At 45.8% G+C, this 22,039-nt stretch overlaps 1 protein-coding gene across 1 annotated transcript in view; it reads left to right on the top strand.

Moving 5' to 3' along the window:
- The window catches only part of CADM3 (cell adhesion molecule 3), a gene marked incomplete at its 5' end in the record, with an annotated part of 29,427 nt that overhangs the window by 3,290 nt on the left and 4,098 nt on the right, over nucleotides 1-22,039 (top strand). Inside the window, 5 exon segments of the mRNA XM_082833212.1 lie at nucleotides 16,980-17,120; nucleotides 17,628-17,780; nucleotides 18,465-18,602; nucleotides 18,959-19,129; nucleotides 21,615-21,705. Coding sequence (XP_082689338.1) covers nucleotides 16,980-17,120; nucleotides 17,628-17,780; nucleotides 18,465-18,602; nucleotides 18,959-19,129; nucleotides 21,615-21,705 — 694 coding nt within the window.

Here is a 22,039-nt window from a genome sequence, read left to right as displayed (position 1 = left end):
GGCCTGTGAACTTAATGTATTCTGTGGTTGTCTTCCTGGTGAGCAGCTCAACATTCAACATTGCAACCAGACTTCCTTGGATTCTTCCTTTTCAAGTTATTTCCAGCACTCTGTGAGTTGATCTAGTGCAGAGACAGACAGGTGGGCAGCCTCACTTTGCTTTATACCAGGATATAGCAGTTTAACTTTGGACTGCACTGCCTCACACATGAATATCTTTCCCTTCCCAATGACCTTCTGTCCACTGCCATCCATTCTGCAGCCCCCTGGCCAGGTGCCCAGTGCAGAGATCATGCCCAGTGTGCCGGAGAAATCCAGCAGGCATTCACTCTAGAGCTGCCCACAGATCTGCTTGGCAGACCTACTCCATCCAGTTTCTGTTCCTAGTTGCAGCTGTAGCTGTTCTGTTTCTGCTCCTGTTCTCTTCCCAGTTGCAGCTGGGAACCCCTGGGAAGGAGATGCTCTCCCTTCAGACGTGTGCATTTTCTGGCACAAAGAAGTTGAAACCATCAGAGAGACACTGGTATCATACAGTCTGTCTGATGTGGGGTCCAAGCTGTGGCATGTCAGCTGCCTATCCAGCAGTTACACCAAAGATTCTGTCCTAAGCTCTCCCTAGGGCTAGGCAGCACTGTTGGTTTTAGTAGTTTCTTTTAGTACAGTAGTTTTCTCACTTTTATCTTTAAAGATGTGAAATTCCTTTATCAAATAAATAAAACAGATCCAAGGAGAATTACTCTTATTGAAACAGATAAGACCTGGAGCCCTCTCACCCTTCTTCTTGGCTTCCCCTACACTCCCCCTAATCCTTAAGGCATAGACAGAGGTTCTGCCACATACAGTTTGAAATCCTCTGCCCTAGACTAACAGTAAATGAGACAGCTCACTACCCTTAGGTGTCTTCTCTCTCTCTCTCTCTCTCTCTCTCTCTCTTCTTCCAACTGAGGAGAAAAGGAGGGCCAAATCTAATTTCAAGAGCGCCTTGTTGGAGACATTCACTATTCACTTGAAGAATGACTCATAGTTCTGCAGCCATAAAATTCCACAGATGGCATCTTTTTGGTGCTCTGGTCACTTTGAAACAGCAGACTAAGTAGTTGTGCCATTGCTCTGAAAATCCTTAGATCTGATTTTGGTACCCCTTGGTATTACTACTACTTTCTTGCAGTCCAAATAATATATACAATAGAATCAAAAGCTGCTTGTCCTTAGGTCACAAAAAACTAACCTAGGAAAAGATCCTCACAGTTCTCATCAGAGAAATAATAAAACCCCTGGGGCTGTGGCTAGTCACATTCTTTGTTGTTTCCTACTCCAACAGAACCAGCCCAACAATCCCTTTTTGTCATCTATTTCTCAGTAATGGAATTTCACTGAAGGGTGGTAATCTAGCCTCCAGGTTCTCCATGAAAGCAAGCTGTGGACTGGACCAGCTCCTTACTGACTACTGAATGAAAAAGCTAGGGTATTAGATAGTTTTGTTAATTATATCTTCTCCTTTCATTTTTCATGCTAAAAGTTAATATTTCCTGTTTAATCATCGGCCATAGGTCAACGTACTGGAACAGTTTGTTTCCTGGATAAGGTCATGTCCTAGAAGTCCATCCATAAATTCCGAGAATAGCCATCCTCATGGGAATGCTTATAAGAAATAGAGAGAAACAAACCACCAGAAAAGCAAGCCATCAGAAAAAGATTCAGGGTCTCTAAGAACTCAGTCACATTAAGAACAAACACTCCACGTAATTGTAAAATAGAGGAGAACAAGTCTCTGGGGCCAAAGATCTGCTTCTTCCTCTAGGATCAGCAGCAGAGATGATTCTTTACAGGGTCAGAACCAGCTGATGCTCAGAGGTTTTATAACCCAAGTAAAAACCCAATCCAATCCTGTTATAACAAGGAGATCCATCCATTCTAGCACTGAGAAGTCAAGTTGTCAAGAGTCTTGAACACATGAAGCTGCTGAGATTTTTTACAAAATATAAGCTCATTAAAGCTACATATTCTTCATGGAAGCAACAAGTACTGAAAGAGAGAACTATCTGTCCCTTTACTGAAATTCCCCTAAGTCTAAAGAGAGTGGCCAGATTTCCCAACTAACACAGAGGCCTCTAAGTCCTGAGGACAATACCCTTTTTAAGAGTCATAATCCATTCCATTTTTCTGTGTATGATCAAGACTGGACGATTCACAGCAATTTGGGGTGCCTTAGAGCACCCGGACTCTGATACATCTCATACCCTATCTGACTGTCATACACATTTTGGTTTCCTCATGCCTAGCGTGTCTCTGAGGGGACACAGGCTTTGTGGTGCTCTTTTTCCCACACTGAAAGATACTATTAATTTCATGCATAATTGGTTGTAGCAAGTCAAAACCTCTTCCACCACCACTGATACTAATGTAATTTTCATAATTACTGAGGCTCATGTTGACAAACTCAGTCTGGTGGCGGTCCTCACTTTTTAGCATAATCTCTTGGTTGTATGTGTGGCAGGTTCAAACAGAGTACTTCAGGAGGCCTTTGAGAGCAAGTGATGTGTGTGGTGTGATCCTAGCAGAAGCCCTGATGTCTGGCTTGAGAGCTGGCTGCCTTAACCTATGATCCTGGTCGCCCTGTTCTTTGTGGAACAAACCACAGGTGCTTTGAGCTCTCCATGGTGCTAGCCCCTGACAGGGATGCTCCAGGCTCTTCTTGCTGCTCTCCGTGGTCCTGCTCCCATCCAAGCTCCTAATCTCTTTACTCTCTACACTGCAGCCCTCAGAACAGGGCTGGAACTTCCCTCCCCCTACCACAAACACACACATGATCTTGGTTATGATCCCTGACCTGCTCCACCAGAAAGAGGTAAACAAGACCTGTAGATATAGATCTGGAGAGTCTTCATAACCACCTAATCCCCTGTAGGAAGGGGACAGAAAGAGCAAATAATACTGAGGTTGAAAAGAAGTGTGGTTTGCAGTGTTCAGGAGACTAGGACATAGAGTGACCTCAAATGGCCTCAAAAGAACTGAATGTTTTGCCATATATGGACTCATAGATTTAAAACAGAACTACAAATAGTTGTGGTTTAGATCGAGACAGCATTGCTCATACACTATAACCACATATACACTATAAATGTGGAATGCAAAATGAGTCCTACTCAGTTTATGAGCATGTACCTCTTAACACCACTCTGAGCCTGACAACCAACTCTAATTGTCCTGTCATGGTACCCATTGTTCCTGTCCCCTCAGCCTTAGCAGTAAACGTAAAGACAACATACAGGATAGGTTATCAGAATAGATAATAGAGGAATTCAATATATGAGAGGCATAGAAGATAAATATTGAATCCCTGACTCACGTCCCTCATCATTATAACCATCTAGTACAGACTACATGGCCTTAAATATAACCATCCTATCCCAGAGTCCAAGTCCTTGGCCAGATCTCAGGAGCTGGATCTTTAAACTGGACTCTGCTACTCTTTGGGGGTATCTGCCAATGATCCCAATGAGAATGCTCAGCCCCTGCCAGTCTGAGACTAGACAGCCAACATGTTCCTCCCATCCCATCAAAGCTACACAAGCTTCTCTTCCCCTAAATGCTGATTTCCCCACGTCAGTTTTGCATAATAGTTCATAGAATAGTTAACACTTATGAATGACCTACACCAGAGTGAGGCTGGGGAAACAGGTTTCCAGAATTCATTTCCAGGACCCCTCTTCCATTTCCTTCTTTGATACAAGGAGAAACTTCATTCCTCAAGGACAGGTAATGGAAGTGATTTATCTCCATGAGAGAGCCTTCAAGAAGACAGAATTAGGGTTATGGTAACAGCTGGAGTTTCTCCCATCTACTCATCTCCCTGAGACCCCGTTCCCATAAAGAGCAGACATGTTTCTGAAAGGATTCTAATGCAGAGACGCCAACATTGTTTTCAATATGTGTATCATTCTTCTATGTGAGCTCTTACGTCTGGGATTCTTTAGCCCTCTCATCTCTCTCCATCTTTCTCCTGGACATCTCCAGGAGAATAAGAAAGCTAAATAATAAAAAGAACTAAAATGTTGTTTTCTCTAAGGATTTATTTTTCCTTACCCCAGCTAGACCTACACTAATTGTGTATTGATTGCTAATGATAAGCACCTTTGGCTCATTTACTTCCAGTTCAGGGTCAGAAAGGTCAGATGCATCACCTCACCCTAGGGAAAAAAAGAAAAAGAAATGAAGGCTGACATCTCAGCCATTTATCTCTAAGCTAGCCATTACTTAGTTCTCCATTTCCTTCATATAGTCCCAGGTGTTAGCAAAATAGAACGGAGAACTATACTTCCAATAGCAGATTTCATTGGGAAGATGCAGATCCTTGTTTCTTGTGTTCATTTTTCTTCTGGGACCTGGCTCTTTGCTTCCAATTTGGATTCTAGAATTCCAGCCAAAGCCTCAGACAGAGTAAAAAGCTCCAGAAGGTGAACTGGTTTATTGAGTCTCTGACTTAAATACCCGATACTCCTTGGAAACCCAGCAAACCTCTAATAAATACATCGATGACAAGTAACTTGAGACTTAGCCTAGCCTAGGTCAGTCTTTGAAGAGCCTAGAGTCAAGTTCTCTCATTATCGTAAAATGAGGGGCCCGTTTTACCATCTGCTCCTAATCATTTGTCCCTCAGCAAATGTAAACTTAACAGTGAGATAGTTATACTCACTTGTTCTTACTAGTTCTTTTTGTTTGTTTGTTTTGTTTTTGCGGTTACGCGGGCCTCTCACTGTTGTGGCCTCTCCCGTTGCGGAGCACAGGCTCCGGACGCGCAGGCTCAGCGGCCATGGCTCACGGGCCCAGCCGCTCCGCGGCATGTGGGATCTTCCCGGACTGGGGCACGAACCCGTGTCCCCTGCATCGGCAGGCGGACTCTCAACCACTGCGCCACCAGCGAAGCCCTACTAGTTCTTACTCTAGTTCTTAAGGATGAGATATTTCCAAACACATATTGTATATTCCCTCCTCTAATCTCCATCCTGTAATCTCAAACAAATATAAAAACCACCATCACTAAGCCCATGGGCCTCACACATTCTCATTTATCCTCAACTGCTGCTTAATGCCAACTCTCTTCTGGTTTCCAAGCCCCGGAGTCCAGTGTCAGTGACAGATGGACTGAGCCTCAGCCCTGGGGAGAAGAGGATTCTGGCCCTCTCCTGGGGAGTTTGAGCAGGAGAGAGAGCCTGAATTCTGCTTTGGGGAGGATCTCTGAGTGTAAACCATATGGTTTGCTGGACATTAGGGATTTTGATTAATAACGGGCTTGTGAAAAGGGCTCTGTATCTGGGTCATAAGAAAATGCTATGTTTATGACCAAAAAAAAAAATGAAAACAGAGATACAAATAGTGAAAATTGTAGTTGTCATGTGTGTAGTGAGGGACACATACTGAAGGAGAAAAATAGAGTCACCAGGTTGGAATATATGTGCATCTTGGGGAACAAAATCGAATGTATATCCACACTGAAGAAGAGACTCTCAAGAAGATTTAAGGAGAGGAGCTCTTTGGGTCAGAACGGAATTATTTGCCATATCTGGAACTGTGAGGTCTGCAGACTTGGAAGAATGTGTCTATCTCACAGAAGGGTTAAATTCCCAGGAAGGCCCAAAGTAAGGCTAATTGAACAACAACCTGCCGAAAAATACATTTTTAGGTGAGAAAAGTGAAGGGCAGAGACTACGTCTCAGCTAGGACTGGCAGAAGAGGGGAGCCCAGAGTAGTGTGGGTGTGTAGAGCAGACCACCTTTTTCGCCATGTGGTCTTCCTGATCACTGCCCCGAACCTGTCATCCACACCCTGATTCTGATGACCCAGTGAAGAGAAAGAAGTCCGTAAAATGACAGCCGGCCGAGATGAATGCTTTCTTGCCTGACTTCTAACAAATCAAACTTTTTCACAGCATTGTTATCCCGCCACACCAAGCCATCAGCCTGAAATATCTAAAGTGCCACATTAAAGAGCAAAGAATAAGATAGAGCTTGTTGAGAAGGGAATGCATCCATGCACTCGAACAGGTATGGAGGCTCTGGAGGGTTAGGAGCAAGGCTTTGGCACCTGGTTGGAGATTCCTCAGGGAATCTGCTCTTTACTTCTCCCCAGGGTCCCTGGGCTTTCCCTCCCATTCTCAGTCCGTATTTTCTCATAGCTAAACATATTTTCCAACAAGTTAAACTGAATTATGCTTTCATTTACTCCACGCTGACTCTGTTATGTATCCTTTCCTAAGTACTTTCCTAAGATGGGGTGATTTTTTTCCCCAGTTCTATTACATACGTGTGAAAGCAGCTAGATACATTTAGGGAAAGGGTATAAAAGTGCCTGCACTTGGTTCAAGGGACATCTGAGAGTTCAAAGTCTAGACTCCTGACTCTCTATTGCATTAGAATACAGACTCCAGGTCATACCTGTTGGGATTTCTGAGTATGTGAGCATGGTGGGAAGGGAATGAGGAGATAGGGGTAAAAGGACACTTCTAAAATGGCTCCAGGCTGTCTTCAACTGGCGTGATTTCATGCCCTACCTTAGGGACTTGCTTGAGAAATAACTGATGAAAGTCAAAGCCCTGCACAGAACCCATGCTCCTAGCAGCCCTTACTGAGCCGATCCGTTCTGCTGTGTCTCATCACCTCCCCCCAGCCTCTTAGTACAGAACACTAGACACTTGTCTGGAGCACAGAGCCCAGTCCTAGAAGATAGGTGCTAAGGCGAGGAAGGGGCTCTTTGGGGATTAGATCCCCTTCCTTTCTGTCTCCCAACTGCAGTTCTTACTACAACACAGTATTGGCTCCAGAGGGGCTTGTTTTTGTTGGGGGCCAGCCCAGGGCTCCCTCCCAGTGCTAATGCACTGAGAACACTGACTCAATAGCAAATCAAAGCAACAGCTGTCCCCACCTCCTTCTCTGCCACCCACTTCCCAGTCTCTGCTCCTCAGAATCTTAACTAAGTCTCCGAGAGCCCCCCCCCAAGCCTACTGCAAGCCCACTTCTGCCTCCAGATTTCTTCTCTCACTAGCTCAAGAATAGGAAAAGCTCCTCTGCGTTCTTCTCTCTTCGAGTCTCTGTCTCCCACATCACAATCAGGGTAGCATCCTCCAGCTCTCCACCACACAGATGCTAGCACGCACACGTACACACGGCCTGTCCTTCTCATCACCCTTTTAACTCCTAAAGGGCATGGAAGTAGCTTCTGCCCCATGGCCTTCTCTTCTGTGAGAACCGGAATCTGCCATGAAGACCCTGACATTTGTGACGATGCCATTCTTCGCACCTTCAGGGACTCCTTCCTCATCTCACCCCAACTTCTGTAACCTGCCCGGCATTTAGTAGAGTTACTTCCCTTGAGATCTGGGGTCCTGGGGTTCCACACTACAACGCACAGGGAGATGGGAAGCAGGAAGAGTGGATGTCGCTGGAAGTAAAATCACACTACATGGCAACTTAACTTCCAAATTAGCTAGTTCACAGGACTGCTATCAAATGGCAACGAGAACAGAAGGCTGGGGTTGTAACCACAGCTCCCACTAGCTGCCTGTGTGACCATGCTTAAGTTTCTAAGCCTCTCTGAGCCTTGGTTCTTCATCTTTTAAATGGGAAGTTTGCACTAGATGCTACTTAAGATTCTTGTCAACTCTAAAAGTCTATGCTTCTAAGAATCCTAGACGGGAAAATACTTTAGGAAGAATGAGGTGCAGAAAGAGAAGGCAAGGGATTACTGAACTTTGGTAATAGGGAGTCAGAAAGGACATCAAGTTCCATCCTCTGTCTAGAAGACTCAGAAGGATCTTAGGAATAACCACCTCTGGCCATTAGGGGTCAGTAGAAAATGACTAGAACATGCAAATGGACTGCAGGGTTTTAGCAAACATAGTTACTCACGGCATCTTAAACTTGTATACTTTTTTAACATTTGGATATAGGAAAACATTTGGAATAACTGTTTTTTTTTTCAGTGAAAAGAGGGTTAACATCAAGATGTGCTTTTTGTTTTAACCCCACCCTCACGCCCACCACAGGCAAGCTAGCCAAACTAGCCAAGTACCCTAAAGATTCCCTCCTCTTCATTCAGCCTAGAAAAGCTAAGCCCCACACCATTCCAAACCCAGGAAACAAAAGCCTTTCATTTTCAACAGCTGCTTAGGATGGAACCAAAAGGTATCTGCCTTCATGCAGTAATAAACCTGTTTGAGCCCAGATCCGTCCTTTCCAAACCTAAATCTCTTAGATCATCTAACAGAATAGGATCCCTGGTTCTATAAATCTGTACCTCTTGGCCACCCTTTACCAAGCTATGAGGCTAATCAGTATAGTAGGAACTTCTTACAGGGAAGGTTCCCTTCCCCACCCTATTCACCTTCCAGTTTCACTTATATCGTGTACGCCTCCTGGGACAGTAAAGCTACACCCAGAGAGTAGTGACTTCGGGCCCAAGAGGCTGTTGGGAGCCAGAGAGAAAGTAGATAAACGAGACTCCAGGAGGGAAAACCAGACAGCAACAGAAATAATGGAGGGAGGGAACACAAAGGAGCAAGGCCAGCAGCTCAAGCCAGAAAGGGTGGGGGCGCCAGCGGGCTGTAGAGAAGGCCTAGATCAGGGAGGCAGGCAGCTGAAACGTGACTGAGCTGTGAGGCTGTGAAGTGGATGTGAGCCGGAGCATATCTGAGCTGAGCAAGGAGATCCTTTAGGGGATCCTACTGCCTGTGAGGGGACAGGGGCCTGCCCTGAAGAGCAACAGGAAAGGAAGGAAGTACACCTGAAAAGACAGACAAGCCCCCATGACAGAATAACTCTTACCTCTACGGCCCCAGCTTTCTTTCGTCTGACCGCACTATAACATTGGGAATGGAAGCGAATCGGGAGCTTGGGGAGGACAAAGTTAGAAAGGAACGTAGAGCAGGAAGTGAGAGAATATTTTGACACTCCTGCCCTCAGTGTCTTAGACTAGGAAACTACACAGTAACTTCCGCAGAAGTAGCATAATTCCTGGCAACCTAAGAGCAAATGTAGAAAATTGAGTTTAAAGAGAGTCCTTTGTGATCAGGGTGTTGTGCTCTAAAGTTACTCAGGTCAAAGTAACTCCCCTCCCAAATCTTGGAATTATCTATTAAGTCAGGCCTCAGATGAGACTGGTCCGCTTTCCTCCAAATGCGGAAGCAGACGTTCACTGCTAAAGAAAAATGTGGCTCTGCGCGTAAAGAAAAGATTAAGGCGCTGAGTTCTAATTCTGATTTCATGGCCATTCTCTTCAGTGTGTGATCGAAATACATATAAGAATTCACTGCATAGCTAGTGTTAGGGAAGAATCAGAGTGAGATCACCTGGTCAGGGAGCCCAGTGATGGGGGTGGGTAAACCATTCTAAAAGTGGGTCCCTTCAGCACTCTGGGCCACAGCCCCCAATGTGTTTTTCCCTTGGAGATAACACTCCTCCACCCACCTGTCATGGTAGTCGTGAGGAATAACAAGTAGGCTGGGATGAAGAGTATTTTTAACTCTGGAGTTAGAGAAATGCTGAATCATCATCATCACCATCATCATCATCATCACCATCACCATCACCATCAACTCCTACTCGGGGAGTTGGTGTTTTCTATAATCTGGGAAGTGGAGTTCTGGACCCAAGCACTGGCAAGGCCAGCAGCAGTTATGCAGGGGAGCTCTGTCCCCTTGTCCCACCATCCCAAATGTGCACCTGTGGCCCTGTACATGGCCCTAAGGCCCATGCAGTGCAGATTCCCGAAACAGACAGGGCAGGGAAGATACATAAACCAAGCAATAAGGGGTTATACTGACATATAAACTTCCTTACTAGCATCACTTAAATTGGAAACATAATACATTTTTATTCGAGTTACTCATTTATTTATCCAATAAATATTGAGCACTTACTATGTGTGAGGTCCTGTACTATGGATGAAAAATGAAATCAGAGGTGCCAATGTATGCTTTAAAAGGCACATTAGTAAGTCCCTGGTTCCCACCTCTGCTACTCTTAATACGAACAATTAATCAGAAGGAAATCAGTGGGTGAAAGGGCTACTTTGTCCTTTAAAATGCTGGGAGTCTTAAAGCTACTAGAACCCATGAGTAAACAGACCAAGAATTAAGAAACCCTCCAGACAACTGAGAGCAAATAAGAAGACAATCTTAGTTCGTAGCCTAGGTGCTAGAGTGCTAGGAAAACGTGAGGGCATTCTGTTAGTTTTAACCAGACACGTCTATTGCTTGGTTAACTGAAGAATCATCCCAAATTATAAGGCCTTTGGGTGAGCCCCCAAAGATAAAGATGAAGACACACCAAGAAATCCAATTAAAAATGCAATTCAGTGGATACAAATCACACCACCACCACAGCACCCATTTCCAACTCGCTCCACTGTTATTTTTACCATATTGCAGGCTAGCGTTGTGAATTTTGTTTAGGTGAGCGCCCCCAGGCCAGCAATGCAAGAAGGAATCTTTCCACCTATAACCTCTGCCCTCCCCCACCACGCACACACACACACACACACACACACACACACACACACACACACACGAAGCACATGTTCCTGCAAAGGGAGGCAGTGTACTGAAGATATGCAGAAAGTCCGGGCTTTGTGGTCAGAGAGATCCAAGTTTATCCCAACACTTATTGGATGCATCATATGGACAAGTTACTTAACTTTTCTGAGTCTTAGTTAGTCTCTGAGTCTTAGTTAACTCATCCTTAGCATGTGCGTAATAATACCTATTAAAGGGTTACTCTGGAATAATGAATATAGAGCACCTTGCTTGGATCATGACACACAGAAGGTAATCAATAAATAGAGATTTGCACCCATCTTGTAAACTTACAGAGCTTCAGCTCCTAGATGATCTACCCTCTTCCTTGGCCCATTTCTTCCTAGCCTTTTTGCTAGGTTTGCTATTTCCTCTTCACTGGCAGATTTTGAACATAGTTCTCACAGTTGAAGATGTTAAGCATCTTTGATTCATTTATTAAATAAATACTCATTAAGCACCTTCTAAGTGCAATGTGCTGTATTGGGGCCAGTACCAGATACAGAGACGAATCAGATATCAACCCTACCTGCAGAATCGTTAAAATTTAGGAAGAAAGCGAAACTTGCAGTACAAAAAGTAAAGAGTGATGCATAATTTAAGAAAAGTAGATAAAGTGTTGTGACTCAAAAAAAATCAGAAAGTATTTCCATCTGAGGCAATCAGGGAATCAGGGGAGCCTTCTTGAAGGAAGTGCCACAGAAAATAGGCTTTTTAGGGCTTAGATGTGTGAAGATGGGTGAAGAGCATTATCAACAGAATGACTGTGGGAAAGGGAATGTATGCAGGAAAGGAAAGGGTTTATAGAAAGAATTCCAAATAGCGTCATATGTCTGGGATATGGGGTGAGTGAAATAAAGAAAAGACAAAGCTGAAAGACATATTGGCATCAGACCGTGCAGGATGTTATAAGCCAGGCTAATAAATCTGGATATCATCTGCAGACAATGGGAAGTCAGTGAGGGTTTCTAAGCAGGGAAACAATATGACCCATATGACTGGAGCTCTCTCTCTTTATCTGTTTTTCAATGTGACTAACCTGGGCCTCCCCTTACTAATGGTCTTGTGGACTCAAAGTCTGCATTTCCTTCCAATGACCCTGCCTGAGCAGAACTGTCATTATTTCCACTTCAAAGTGCATGCCACCTTTTCAGAGCGCTCTTAAGTTTCCCTTTCGAGTCTGAATCCATTGAGGGGATTTATGCTGATGTCACAAACAATTGGCAAGCTCTAAATCCAAAGAACAAGGCTTTCACATTCCATTCCAGGTTATAATTTCTGCCATTTATCCATGTTTCTGTGAATAACATTATAATCGCTCATCTGCACCCAGGGGAGTGGCTCTTCGGAATTTATCATTACAGGTATACAATTTTATAAAACCAGCAAGATAACTTTCAGGCATATTAACAGACAGTTCTCAAGAGGAGACATGAGATCATAAGTACTTTGGAGAATTACAAGGTAAAGTATCACCCCCAGGAGGAAAAAAAAACCCAGCTACTTCTTAATCAGTTTCTTAAAATACAGCAAACCAGAGTGAGTTCCTTGTAAACCTACAGAGACAATACTGTATCTCAAGCATATCCCCAATATGCCATTTATTGGAGATTATTTGTTTAGTTATCAGACCCCTCATCTAAACAATTCAGTTTAGTTTGAATGACCGACATCATCATTTCACTTATTCATCCTATTCAGAAAAAAAAAAAAAAGCCAGCAAAATGCAGGAGGAGGGGAGGGATGAAAGGAATATAAGCAAGGAGAAAAGCAACTGAGAAGAAGGCAGAAAACAGCACAAATGAAATAAGGAGCAAGAGAATGAAGACTAAACCTATGCTATCTGGACAGAAGACATGCTCTGCCTGAATAAGAATGGACACAGCAGAGCGCCAGTCGTGACTGAATGAATTTTACCAGAGCCAATTAAATGCACTGAGAGCCCACTCTGGGCTAAGTGCTGAAAATACAAAGATGAAGAAGGGAAGGCTCCTTCTCTTCAGCAACTCTGAGTTTAGATGAGGAGGCTGATAACTAAACAAGTAAATTGCAGTACAATGGACTGAAATGCTACAAGAAACAGAAGCTGTTGAAAAAGCTTTGAGTGCACCACCAGCAGGAGAAAGAGGATCCTTGAGAGGGTGTTACTTGTGTGCCTTTAGGTAAGTCACTGAACCTCTCTAAACCTCATCTCTAAAAAGTGATTCTATCTGGCTGCCTCTCCCTCAAGGTTGTTTTGACATGAAATGAATTCATGATTGAAAATCCACTCTGCAAACTGAAAGCCCTATGCCAGCGTAGGAGATGGCTATTTTATCCGTTTGAGCAAAGGTCTATTTAGTGCTTACTTTGCGTGCTAGGTACCAATACTGTGGTGTGGGGCACTGACCCCTCTCTGGCTTCTCCCTGTCCCTCCACCATTCCAAGCTTCAGCACAACCAGTTTGGCTTCCCACTGTGTGTGGAAGCGCCCACAAACAGACGACCTGCAAAATACCGTGAAACACTCACCATCTTCCGGTTGCCTCCATTCTTGATGTCCACAGAAGGCAGCAGGGCGAGGGCACCCAGGGGGACTCTCTGTTGGATCTGAGCGCCCTTGTCCTCTTCCTGGCCGCCTTTCCTTCTCCCATCCTCTTGCCTCTCTTCACCAACACTTTCCTTGTTCGCTTTCTTGCCTACTTCTACCTGTTACAGATACTCTTTTTTTTCCACTGCTTTACTCCCCCTCCCCATTTGGGCATTAGCGCTTCTCCTGTTCGGGAACAGAGTCATTTCTCAAACCTCCTGGAGCATGTCTGAGGAACAGTGGAGAGGGGAGGCGTCTCCTTGAAGGCCAGTGAACCTCTGAAGCTATCTTAGAGCCCTGTCCCGAGGCTAGGACTCTTTCTAATACCCTCTCCCTTCCCCCATCCCTCTCCCTTCCCCGGTACTCCCTTCCCTCCCTCCCCCACTCTCTCCTCTCCCTCACCCTTCTTTCCCTTTGATTCTGCAACTCTCTTCCTCGTCCCCTTTCTTCTCGTGGACCCTAAGACCACGTCCCACTTATCTTTTTAGTCTCACACCCCTGCCACCCCGTACCCTCCCCACCTCCCCTACCCATCCTCCTCGGTCCCATCGCCCCCTTCTCGTCCTGTTCTCTCCCACTCCCCTCCCCCGCTGCCTCCGGAGCTGGCGCGCTGGGACAATTGACGAAGTTCTGCCTGACTCCAGGCCCGGGACAAGGAGCAGTTCCGGACTCTGCTCAGCAGCCGATGACGTTACTGAATTTTGCGCGTGTGATTGGCTACTGGCTTTGCAATGGGAGATCCTGTAAAGATTCTCAGGGCCGGTTTCTTTGTCCCTCCGTCTTTCAGGTTGAGTTGGGGAAAATAGGCCATGGAAACTATACAGTACTTCACAAAAGGGTTTAGGGGCTACCTACTAGGAAAAGAGCCGGTAACTCAAGTCTTGGGCGTGTGTTGTGCCAGATGAGGGAGCAGAGTCAGTGATATAAAATGGTGAGTGGGACTGAGAGTGGAGGAGGAAAGCTTGAGAGTCGTAGCACCGGATAGAAGGTAACAATCTAGGAAGGCGTGGGGTAACTTTCAACCCCAGCTGTGGTCTCTGTCTTCAGTGCTAAGGGTGTCACCATGAAACAGAGCTTTGGATTTGGAATCAGGCATTTAATTTCTAGTCTTTCTTCTTCTGTTTGTAGGACCTTGGGCAAGTCACTTCATTGTTTCCTCTCTTCAAGGTAGAAGTGATACTACCAACGTACTTATTTAACTGGTTTATTAAAAGGATTAAATGGGAACGTACTTTTTAATTATTAAACCTGTCATTATTTTAGTAGATAATTTGGTGTAGCAGAAAGAATCCCGGATCAGGAATGAAAAGTCTTTGGTTATCTTTCCTGTTTCTGTATGACCTTCGCCAAGTCACTTTTAACCCTAGTGGGCATCAGTGTCCTCACCTGTGAACTGGGAGAACTGGACCAGATGACCTCTAAGATCTCTGTTGGCTCTAACATTATGTGATTGACTGCCAAAGCTTAGCATCCTCCTTTAATTCACCCCTTCGGAGGAAGACTTCACTTCCTTTTTCAGGACTTGAGTTAATCTCCCCCTTTTGTGAGAAAGCCACCTTCTCTTAGGTACCCTGGTGAACCTGCTTTTCACAGGGGCCAGTCCTCTCCCCCATCCTCAACAATGAAAGTACAGATCCCAAACGGTAGCGGCTTACATGTAGGGCTCATCCTTCATGGAGACTCTCTCCCCAGGCTACTGGCAAGAGCAGAATTTGGAGCTGGGGACTCTGGCTCCACTCGAAGAGGCCATGAGCTCCACAGTCTGGAGCAGCCCTGACATGCTGGCCAGTCAAGGTGAGAATCCAGGCCCCCTCATCTCAATGTCCCGCAGTTCCCTCCGCCATCCTCACATCATCCCCCACTCATGTTGCTTCCACCCTGTGTTCTCAACTCCACTCATTACCACACAACTCTTCCCCATCTCCATTTGACATTTTAGTACTTATTTCTACACCACCAACTCCTTTGGCACCTACTCCTCCTTCCCTCACTCCGGTACAGGGACCTCTGTATCCCTTACACCTTTTTCCAAAAATAAAATGATTCCAGGAGGAGTGTATTACTCAGAATAAAGAGGTTCTGGAAAGACACAATCAAGATAGAATTCTTCAAAAGGAACCAGGGACAATGGGATTACCAGTCAAAAATCGGCATATGGCTAGCAGTAAATGATAGGTTTCCCAAACCTTTCGTTGAGATATTTAAGGAAGATATCACTTCCACCTTTATTCGGCCGGCTCAGTCTCTGGCTTGCTAACATTGAAGTCGTAGTTTTGATTCTCCAGTTAGATGATTACCTGAGGCGCATTCCAGTGAAAAGAGCACTGCCTTGAGAGTCAGGATTCTAGTCCTGACTAGGTTCACTGATGGGTAGAATGATCTTAAGCAATCACTTCGCCTCCATTGCCTCATTGTCTACATCTGTAAAATGAGGGAATTGGATTCCACGATCCCTAAGATCCCTGTCAGTTCTAATTTTTAGGATTCTAAACACTAAAACTAGCAGCAAGGCTTTGGGCTCCAATTTGGAGACAGCCACTCAGAAGCATTGGTGTTTGGTGTCAGCTCTGGCAGGTGCCACCTTCACTCTTCAGGGCCCCTTCTCTGCTAGCAACGCTCATTGAATATTCCTTGGAAATGGAGCTCTGGTGACCAGGAAAGACAGGAATAAGAGGAGAGGGCAGGGGTAAGGTTGGTTCCATAGGGAGCATGGGGATTGTTTTAAATTGCTCCATCAGGGAGTGTCGGAAGTACGTTTCTTGGTTTCTGATTCAGAGGCGACAATGCTGGTTAAGTAATTTAGTACCGTAGAAGAAATTGTGTGGATGTTTCAGGAATCAGAGCTAGAATGCGTTATTTTAGCTCTGCAGGGGTCAGTGCCATTGGGTCACAGGAAGTCAGACCTGAAGATGAGGGAATCAATATTAGGAATCAGAATCCATGCTTTGGGGAACATGGGACAACATTGGGTGGAGGAAGCAAGTGTCACACAGACTGAGGGGCTCACAGCTAGGCCTGATTAGAAGGCACATTTGGGATTCAAGTGAGTCATCCTCACGCTATCTTACTAGTCCTTCTTTTGTTTAACTTGACTAAGTAGAGAGGGATTAGAAACCATATTTCTATCACATCGAAGGGAAAACTTTAATCCATTATTCTCTAAAATAACGTCAGGATAGTGATTTGGGTTTGTGTGTTGATTTGGGAGGCGGGTAGTACTGATACTGAAAGGAATATGTTAAGGGAGCTGATGATTGAAGGGAAGTTACTGTTGGAGGAATTGAAAAGTCTGTGTCAAAACGTTTTAGGTTTTTTTAAAAGTCTTTTTTGTTTATTTTGCAGTTTTATCAGCTACCTCTTGTGTAAACGAATGTGCAACCCACATTCTTGGGGGTTGGCCTTTTCTTCGCTTTTAGTTTGGGCATTATTACAACCTCTTCTGTTCTTGCCCTTATTTGCAGGTGGTGGCAGGAAGGTAAAACAGAATGACAGACTCGTATGTGTGTTTTCAAAGGTGAATGGTAGAACTCTTATCAGAAAAGATACATGGGGAGTGGTATGTGTAGATTTGGGGTGCCTTTATCCCTCTAAATGTTTGTGGCCCTGTCAGTTCATTCAGCAAATAGTCAACAAGTGACTCTTTTTCTGTGCATTCAAAGCAAGAGGAAGTAAGGTCTGTCTTCCCCTGCCTCACCCCACCTCTGTTCCTTCCCCCATGATGCGTTAAGAGAATACAGAGACATGGGCCTTGGATGGTCTGAATTAGACGAGGTGGACTGTGGCCCAGAAATGGGTGGAGGGGCTAGTGCTGCCTTAGGAAACTAACCCAATTCTACTCCTGCAGACAGTCAGCCCTGGACATCTGATGAGACAGTGGTGGCTGGTGGCACCGTGGTGCTCAAGTGCCAAGTCAAAGATCATGAGGATTCATCCCTGCAATGGTCTAACCCTGCCCAGCAGACTCTCTACTTTGGGGAGAAGAGAGGTAGTGTCCCACGAGTTATCTGCCTCCATGGGAAACGTGGGCTGGGGAAGGGGGCTGCAGAGCTCAGAGGAAATGTCCCTGTAGTCCAGAGGCTGAGAAACGTGAAGGGATGCTATTTGGGGAAGCAACAGGCCATGGGCTCCTCAGCTGGTTCCAGGGAAACTTCATAATTACGGCTCTGACCTAGGCCATGCATGGTTTTATAGGGTCCTGGAGTGACTCACCCCAAAGGAGCCCTAAGAGACAGCTGATGTCAGTGTTGCCCCAATGTGGCCCACAAATCCAACCTACTTTTCTGAGTATCTCTGAGGCTACTGAGCCCAGTGGCCCAGGAAAGTAACTGAATAAACTAAAGACTAATCAAACTCAGGAGCAGTTTTTTTTTTTTTCCCCTGCCCCAAAACCACACTAGACCCTCTCTTGAAAAAAAAGCTGGCCTGGGATTGGAAGATAAAGATGAAAGTCACCAGTTAAAGCCTTGCTTCCAATTCTCCCAATTTCCCCCAGCCCTTCGAGATAATCGGATTCAGCTGGTTAGATCGACGCCCCATGAGCTCAGCATCAGCATCAGCAACGTGGCCCTGGCCGACGAGGGTGAATACACTTGCTCCATCTTCACTATGCCCGTGAGAACTGCCAAGTCCCTCGTCACCGTGCTCGGTGAGGCTCCCAAACCCCAGTGTCTCCACAGCGTGATTCCTTGCAAACAAATCTCCCTGCGTGGGCCCCTGAAGCAGCCTAGAGCCAAGCAAGTCTCCAAGCATTTTGGGAAAGTTCAGCGTGTGTTTCCATTGCAATGGAATGAAATGCAAAGAGTGCTGGGGTCTAATCTTTTCTCCTTTACTTACTGTTTGCTCTGGGACAAATCTCTTACTCTCCTTGAGCCTGACTTTCCTAACCTGTAACAAAAGGATGATGGTGTCTGTTCCACTTACCTCCCAAGATTGTGTAAGGGAAACATGAGAAGTATGTGCAGTGTATGATTATAATTTCCAAGATGGGTACCCCAGTGGTTTGCATGCTCTCATCTTGATCCTACATTTTAATTTCCTTCTTTGCTCCCCTGAGCCTCACATATATCTGCGGCCACCCAGCTGTGCTTTTGGGTTGTTGGGTCATGTATCATCTCAGGTATGGTAAACCTCCCACCACCATATCTCCTCCCCCTGGGGTGGTCTTTCTCTTATCAAAGAGAAAGATAATTTCTCTAGCCTTCTACCCAGCATAAACCAAACTAGAACTCAGATATCCTAACCCTCAGAGAGTCTACCTCGGCAGGGAGAGATGAGGTGTGACCTCAGGGTGCTTCTCTTTCCTATCCTGGCCGTCCCCTATCCATGGCAGGAATCCCACAGAAGCCCATAATCACTGGCTACAAGTCATCGTTACGGGAAAAGGATACAACTACCCTAAACTGTCAGTCTTCTGGGAGCAAACCTGCAGCCCAGCTCACCTGGAGGAAGGGTGACCAAGAGCTTCATGGTAAGTTCCTCCTGCTTTGGGGGTGACAGGAGGAAGTGGTGCTGGGACAGCGGGGAGAAGAGAGGGAGTGAGGGGCACATGTCTATATGCCTGTGTATGTGCACATAAGGCATGGTGTAGAAGAAGAAAGGGGAATGACAGATATTCTGTGTACAGTCGTGTGTGTGTGTGTGCGCGCGCCCGTCGGGGACTCCATCCTCCTTGTGTGTACATATCCATTTCACAATTTCCTAAGTCTGCCTAAGTTGAGACGCACCATCTGTATGTCTACAGTGGGGCCCACACAATCTCTGCATGTTAGGGCTCACTCTGTGTCTATGTGTGTGTGCGAGTGTGTGTCTGTTTCTGCTCTCTAGGGGAACCAACCCGAATACAGGAAGATCCCAATGGCAAAACCTTCACCGTGAGCAGCTCAGTCACCTTCCAGGTCACCCGGGAGGACGATGGGGCAGACATTGTATGCTCTGTGAACCACGAATCTCTCAAGGGAGCTGACAGATCCACCGCTCAACGCATTGAAGTTTTATGTATGTCATGGGCTTGTGAGTGAAGAGGATCTGGTGTGAGATGGGGAGTGGGGAAAAGAAATGTGCGGGTTACTGTATATGAAGGACCAGGCACAGATAAGTAAATAGGTTAAAAAAAATAAGACAGGAATTGCCGGGGTTAGGCCAAGGGTCAGCAAACTTTTTCTATGAATGGCCCAATAGTCAACATTTTAGGTTTTGAGGGCCATGTGGTCTCTGTCTCAACTACTTAACTCTGCAGTTGCTGCAGGAATGTAGCCATAGATCATATGTAAACAAATGAACGTAGCTGTGTTCCAATAAGACTTTATTTACAGAATGTAGCTGGCAGGATTTGGCCCGATAGGTAAATTTACCATCTCCTGGGCTAGGCCAGTGTTATGCACCTAGATTGTAAATTGTAGCAGTAACTGTAGCAAATCGAGAATTAGAAGACAGATTCTAGTCTGCCCTTCACCGCTTACTAGCTGAGTGATGTTAAGGAAATTACCCCACTGAGCTTGATTCTTTATTTGCTAAATGAGAAGATGGACATGGAATCACAAAGGCTTCTTCTTGGTCTAACATACTATGAGTTCAAGAAAAGAGGTGGCAGGAAAACATGCTCTCTCTGTCTGGCATCATTATTCCCAGATTTCTCCCTTCAGTACCCCCCACTAGTCTGCCCCAGGTCTATGATTTTTCTTGGGATTCTGACCTGAAATGGCCACTGTCAAAATCACTACTCCCAACCTTTCCAAGGATCCTCATCCCTCTATGGAATCTGCCTTGAATATGGGTGGGAAACGACCCACTCACCTGAGGAAATTGACAAATTTTCAAAAAGAACTTTTCTGAGTAGAAAAGTCAAGGGGAGGGCTTCCCTGGTGGCGCAGTGGTTGAGAGTCCGCCTGCCGATGCAGGGGACACGGGTTCGTGCCCCAGTCCGGGAAGATCCCACATGCTGCGGAGCGGCTGGGCCCATGAGCCATGGCCGCTGAGCCTGCGCGTCCGGAGCCTATGCTCCGCAATGGGAGAGGCCACAACAGTGAGAGGCCCGCGTACCGCAAAAAAAAAAAAAAGTCAAGGGGAAAAAAATAAAGTAGAAAGGGAGAAGATAATGAGTTATAAAAGAATGTACTTCTTGTCCTAACTTATCTAAAGGCTGGGTGTTTTTCTAAAATAAGTCAAACCTTTCATCTCTTCCTTATGGAAAATCCAGGCCTGACTTCAATGCTCTTTAAATCAATTGCTAGACCCATTGCTGAAACTTGACCATGAGGTAGGTTTGGGGTGGTGTCACTGTCCGTTTAGCAGACTCTCAATCTGGAAACAGACAACCTGGATTCTAGCCACAGTGAGCCACTGCTTACTAGCTTTGTCACTCTCACCAAAGCATTCAATCTCGTAGCGGTCCCTTCTTACGTCAGTGAATTTTCATGAGGGTAAATGAAACACTATATAATGAAAGAACTTTGTAAACTTCAAAGTTCTGTGTTGCTGTAAGGTGTTTCTCTGATAACTAGTTCTGAATGTAAAGCCCCTGGCCTTGGTCTTGTCCAGGGCCTGGTCCCTGGCCAGGGCTAAAGAAGGCCCTCCCCTGTCTGAGCCCCAAAGACTCCTTCATTAGGTACTGGACCATCTGGCAGTTACTCTCCAGGGATCATTTTGGCCCAACTGTGATCAGCAGTCAGTCAACAAATGCTATACAACAGGTGCTGCACTAGAGGCTTCTCTGGCCGTGAGGCCTTGGAACACCCGTTCTCTCACCTGGCCTGATTCTCTTCGTCCCGTTTGATTGGACTGAAACATGTTCATTAACCGGATGTTAAGGTTGGCTCTTTCCTTAGGGGAAGCTCGGCCTCTTTATCTGTTGTTCTAAACCGGCATCTGGTTGTATTGTTCTATGCGGCCATCTGGACCCAGCCTCCTAAGCAGCCCTTCGGCATCGGTGGCAGATGCCATCATTCCTTCCCAGAACCCATCTATATTGTGTCAGGGCCTTTTTGCAGCCAAAATATGACCTCCATCTCTTGCTGTTTCAAAGCTCTCACTTCATTTTTGGACCAGCTACTAAAAATGATGTTCTGCATTAAAGCATTGCTTCCCATTTAAGCTCCCTTGCAGAGAGGATGGAGAGGTTGTGAACTCAATCAGTGATCAAATTCAAGTTTATTTGTTCCCTCAGAAATATGTATTAAGTTCCATTTATGTGCTAGGCACAGATGATCCAGTGATCTCTCTTCTCAGCTCTCTGTTAAGACATCCCTTGGGTCCCCAGCAAGGACAGACCTTCCATAATCCTACCTCTGCAAGGTTGCCATATGGCTCCCTCACACATCCAACAGCCATAGTGGTCTTTGCTCACAGAGGTTGGGGGGTGGTCTTTGTTCACAGCCTCTTGGGCTCCTAGGCCTTTAGGGGTGGCGGCTGAAATGCATAACTGGATGATTCTGAGATCGAGGTGACCTTGAGTTTCACGTTGACCCCATTTCCTTCTCCACAGACACACCAACAGCGAAGATTAGGCCAGACCCTCCGCATCCCCGCGAGGGCCAGAAGCTGTTGCTCCACTGTGAGGGGCGTGGCAACCCCGCGTAAGGAGATCCACTTCCTGGATTGTAATGCACCTCTACAGACTGAGACTTTGCCTGAAGTCTTCCCATCTCCTTCGTACTGTCTGAGCCTCTCGTTTTCCCTGACGCTGTCTAACAACACCCATCCTCTGACTGCTTCTCCTGCAAAGCAGCAGAAGTGGGGAGGGGCCGCCCCCTGGCTGAGCCCCTGAGGTTCCTGTAAGGAACCAAGTCACAGTTAGATACAAGCTAGGCAATCTTCCTCGTCCCCAGACTGAACCCCAAGGAGTCCCTCTCCACCTGCCTCTGAGCAGCTCAGTGTCTCTGGCCCCTATAACTGCTCAAGCCTTCATCA

The sequence above is a fragment of the Leucopleurus acutus genome, assembly GCF_964270905.1.
Source record: "Leucopleurus acutus genome assembly, chromosome: 2".
NCBI classification, from domain to species: Eukaryota; Metazoa; Chordata; class Mammalia; order Artiodactyla; family Delphinidae; genus Leucopleurus; species Leucopleurus acutus.
Note: the sequence above shows the minus strand (reverse complement) of the source record. Positions and strands in the feature narration are given on the sequence as shown.